Source organism: Teleopsis dalmanni, chromosome 2 (assembly GCF_002237135.1).
Source record: "Teleopsis dalmanni isolate 2A chromosome 2, ASM223713v2, whole genome shotgun sequence".
Classification (NCBI taxonomy): domain Eukaryota; kingdom Metazoa; phylum Arthropoda; class Insecta; order Diptera; family Diopsidae; genus Teleopsis; species Teleopsis dalmanni.
Window position 1 is genome coordinate 234,599,502 of NC_051847.1, and position 5,295 is coordinate 234,604,796.

Consider the following 5,295-nt stretch of genomic DNA (forward strand, 5'->3'; position numbering starts at 1 on the left):
ATCTTTTCGTCACTAAGACGATACTTAAATTGATGTTGTAAAATTTATGAACTGAGAAAAAGTTTAGGATGTGAATGACAGAGTAACTGTTAAAGCGTATAATTTTCTACAAAGAACTAGATTTTTTAATTATGAAATATGTAATACACTTATTACATATAAAATTGTTATATTATTAAGAATATAATAAAAAATAGAAATAAAACTATTCTTTATAACAAGATCTGAATTGCTTATCAATTAATTCGTGGACTTGTAGAGTACACTTGAGTTTATATATAACAATTGTGGTAAGAATTCGTTATTTGTAATAGTATGTGGGATGTACGAGCATTAACAGAAGATATTGTATAGTTTTGTTGATATGCGCAATGGTCCCCTCTTTACAGACGTTTAGCATACCTATAATCACTTTTATAACAAGTGTTCAATGTTTATTGAGATGTATCAGAAAGAAGTTTTTGTTTTAAAGATGTCTCTAAGTTCTATGGTTTACTCCTTGCAGATTTGGATTTGTATTGGTTGTGATTTATGAGAAAGAAGATTTTGTCTCGTAGATTTCTCTAAGTTCTATGGTCTACTCTTCGTAGATATATATTTAGTACATGAAAAATTTTAGCTATACACCTTTATATATATATTTTAACAGAATATTACATAAATAATTTAAATATTGAACCACTTATTTGAAGTATCAATATGTCAACATGTAATATACCATGAAAAAGTTTCAGGGACAATAGAGCTATGAGCATGTCTTCAGAGAACTTATACATATGAATAAGTTTGAATCTTATGGTTGCAACATTTACTATCATTGGTTGCGGACAATTAATCGAAGATTAAAAGAGCTACTGCTGATGGCTTAATATTCGACTGTAGTCTATAGTCATATATAGAATACTATAAATGTTTTGGTGACAAAAATTTATATTTTTTAAAACTAATTTAAGTCATTTTCAGGGTATTATAGACTATAGTTAAAATGGTGTTAATAATTTAATATACTATATTATTCAAAATTAATTTTTATTTACTTCCTTATATGTTCCCTAACATTGGATATGCGGTATATAGCCCGAAAATCTACTAAATTAGAAATAAAACATATGAGTCAATTTTCTCCATTGACCAAATATTGATATCTATTATTTAATATAAAAATATTAGCAAACATTTTAAAGAAATATTGACCGCTGTTGGACACAAAAATATGAACTAATATTTTAAAGAATTATGTACCCCTTTCCTATCCAATAAAAAGTATATTCTTCATTTACACAAAAATATTAACTAATATTGTAAATAATTATGAATTGCTTTTGTGACAAAAGGAGTATTTGTCATTGGATATAAAAATATAATCCAATATTGCAAAGAATTATGGACTAATTTACCATCCAATAATGATTATCTCTAATCCACACAAAAATATCATCTAATATTTTAAAGAATTTCTCATTTAGCTTAGATCTAACTTCGTCAGCTAGTTAGTTGTTTCGTTCTAAAAAAAAATATTATTCCTTGGATATATTAATTAATATTTTAAAGAATTTCTTATCTAGCCTAGATGTTATTCCTGCAGTCATTTAGTAATTTTTGTAACAAGTTATTTACGTATCTCACACATAAAAAGCGCCATTATTATAATTTTTACAATTTGTGTCCTCTTTGACTTCATTTTAAAAATAAAGCAAATAATTTTGGTACCAACACACTATAAACTCTCAGTACTCACACAATTATCTATCTGCCAATAAGTCTCGGCATTTCTGCACTTGTCCCAAAACACGATCAATGCGATCCACAAGTATTTTGATTGATTTGTCAGGCAGTGGCGGTAAGACGTCACGCACCTGAGCATTCGCATTTTGTTCGAAAAATTCACGCAGTCTACGTCCGGCGCCGTACGAGCGCAACTGACGCAGTGCCTCAATAGTAGGTTGACGAAATACACAAAGATTATCCAGCAATAATCCATGATATGCTTCGTATTTCTTTAATAGTCGATATCCGTGCAGGAGACCAGACTCATTGTCCAAGAAGACGAGCAGCTGCGTATTAGTTTGACGTGCTAAATTGTGCGCAGGCGCAGCCATTATGTCGGCATTCCATTGAAAATTGTATAAATTATTGACGACACGATCTAGGTTCGCGATCAAATAATCGAAAACGATTAAATCCGACCATTGCGCCAATTCAATTAGACGACGTAACATCAACGATGATGCAGACGTTGTTGTTGTTGTAGTTTCATTTGCAGCAGCAACATCAGCATCAGCATCAGCAACAGCAGCAGCAGCAACATCTGTTAATTGTGTTGATTGCGCTGTCAAAGTTGAAGGTGAAGGCAGGGGCAAAGGCGAAGGTGCTGCCCTATGTTTTATTGATTGATTATCGTTTCTAGTGTTGCTGGCAGCTTCCAACCGTTTGAGTAATCCTTTTTGTTTGTCGTACGTTGTTTGTGCCAGGGTTGGGTTAGTGGTTGTTGCTGCATTCTTCAAAGCTTCGGCTGCAGCACCCAGTGTGATATTCCAAACATCGTACTTATTCAAATGACGTTCAAGCGGTTGAAAAGGTTGTGGTATACCAGCCGGTTCAAGATCAGGCAACCAACGCGTAAGCACAACTGGGCGTTGTTGCTTCCATTGCGCTTGTGTTATATCCGCAACTGCAGATGACCAAGTGCGTGATTCGACATCTATAACGGCTGCAGCACTAGGTGCCAGATTACTCATATTAAGCAATTGACCCAAGAAGAAAGAGAATATTTCACCTTGTATTTGATCGGTATTTTGACGATAACGCGCACAGGCACGTGTACCATCAGCAAAAATGACGAGGCGATTTTGCATACGACCACAACCGGGCTCTAAACGCTCAACTATACCGTCACTCGCAACATATTTATTCCATTTTTGGGCATCATTTGCAGTGAAACCCTTGGGTAAGGCACGCTCTACTAAATCACCCCAATAGATATCGGATTTTATAATGCCGTGGTTTTGTTGATTGCGTGCATTCTCCATTATACGTTGAGCCATAGGCACAAAATTGATGCTCTCTGCTACGAAACCACTATTGTCATTTGAAACTTGCAACATTTGTTCGGTGAGAGAAGGCTTGGATAGACGTCTTTCGGGACCTTTACGAAAACGTCCATCTGGTAAACGTTGCACATGAAATTCTTTAATGCTACCATCAATTGCGTCTAATTTCTTAACAACCATCGTATCGGGTGAGTTCTTGTACTGTTCCAGATGAAAAGCATTACGAAACACTTCCTCAGCGCTTAGCTCCACTTGTTCTTCTTGTATGAAAGCCACTGAAAATGGATTATCAGCTGTTGCAATGGCCGCTGTTGTGCTACTGCTACCATCGCCGCGCTCTCTTGACAGTATGGCTTCAGCGTGCTGCTCATATATTGTAGGAAAATCGGAAGGTGGACGTTGCACTATTTTTGTGCTGTTTAAATTATTTAATGCTGAGCTATGTTCTGGTAATGTGGCTGCGGGCAATATTTGCATATCAGCAGTGCCAATGTTAATTGACGGCAATGCAGCGTTTGCTGTTGTTGCTGTTGTAGCGGCTGTTGAAAATGGTTCAAACACATTTGCTAGGCCGAACATGGGCATGAACACACCCAACGCCAGACCGAATACAAACGCTGCCAGTATGCTGATTAGGCAAGCTTGACGCTGCAATAGGCGACGACGTCTAAGCGACAACAAGGTCATATGTGTGCTTTCTGCAGGATTACAGTGCTCAAGTGCGTTTGAATCGCAATCAATTTTTGCTGTTGATATGACGCTGACGCAAGTGTTCTGCTGCGCTAATGCTATATTACTGAGCAGCTGCTGTTGTTGGTGTGGTTGTTTATGTTTGTGTTGGTGTTGTGTGTAGGGATTTTTGGTGTTTGTTGTGAAATTGTTGTGTGCCGCCGCTAAACGCCCACTTTTTAGATTTGTATGTTTTGCTAATAGTGTTGTTGTTGCTGCTGCGGGATTTGTTACAGTGTTCGTTGTTGTGACTGCCGTAGTAGTAGTACTAGTTGTTGTTGTTGTTATTGCTGCGCTATTTGGCTTTTGATTTTGTTCATCAAATGATAAAGATTTTATGTCGTACATTTTTGCAGCGCTGCGGCGTTTTTTTTAGTTTTTGTGTTTATACTTATTGCTGTTGTTGTTATTGTTGTTGTTGTTGTTGTGGATTTCCTATACGTTTGGTAATTGAATTTCATACAAAGGCCTTCTCGTGTAGGGTCATTTATTAGGATTATATGTATTACTTGCTCTATGCTCTCCAAAAACGTGAAATTAATTTTGTATTTTGTTTTTGTGTTTGTGTTTGCTTTTTTTGTTTTTTCTGTTTTCTTTCTTTTTTATTTATTTATTTGAAGGCCTGCTTTTCTTTGACTGTATGTATAAAATATGAAAACGGCACAGGGTTTTTTTTTTATCAATTCTTTACCGAATTTTTGTATCAGTCTTTTTTGTTTTGTTTTTATTTGAAAAGCTCGCGCACACTGCTACGAAAATATTAAATCAGCCGAAAGAGGCAAAGGAGGCGAAGGAGGCTTGTGGGACTCTTTCTTTGTAGACGAATTTTATCGATCTATTTTTTGCACGATCACTTGTTGTTATTTTTATTAAACATTATATTATTTAATGCAATTTTTTGTAGTTGTTGTTATTGTAGCTGCAATAACTACAGCATTGTTGTTATATTTTGCTGGTGCTGTGTGGTTATTGGGTTTTATTGCTATTTTTGACTTGACTGGTTATTGCTGCTTTTTGTTGTTTTTGTTGTTATTTTGTTATTGTTTTATTAACAAAATGTGCACAAAATGTTTGGGGCAATTTTTGCTCTCCTTTGTTTTTTTTATTGTTTTATTTTATTTTATTTTATTTAAAACTTTTTCATGCAATTTAATAGCCACTTTACAAATATAAATTTTTATTTTTATTTTATTTTATTTTATTTAACTTTTCAATAAACTTGCGATCTTCTACGTACGATAACGTGAAATTTTCGTGGTTTTTGTTTAAAAAATTTTCTCGTTTTTCCGCATTAAATGCTTTATTAGGCTTTCATTTCTCTAATATACGTAATATACGTAAATAGTTTAGTTTTAGGGAATTTTTTCTTATGATTTTAGTGCTTCGATAAATGTGAAATAAGGAAGCGTTAATCCCTAAGTGCAAGCACAAGTCTACAGCAGTCGTTGTCGTCGTTGTTGTTGTTGTTGTCGTTATTTTTATTATTTTTTTAGTATTATTTTAGTATTTTTGCTAT

General features: G+C 34.5%; 1 protein-coding gene across 1 annotated transcript; it reads right to left on the bottom strand.

Annotated features, from left to right (window-relative positions):
• Positions 1-230: 230 nt before the first annotated feature.
• Positions 231-4,383, bottom strand: LOC119683277 (extracellular serine/threonine protein kinase four-jointed). The gene has a single exon (XM_038096917.1). It carries the CDS (start codon positions 4,125-4,127, stop codon positions 1,743-1,745), a length of 2,385 nt encoding a protein of 794 aa, XP_037952845.1. The 5' UTR covers positions 4,128-4,383; the 3' UTR covers positions 231-1,742.
• Positions 4,384-5,295: the final 912 nt, after the last annotated feature.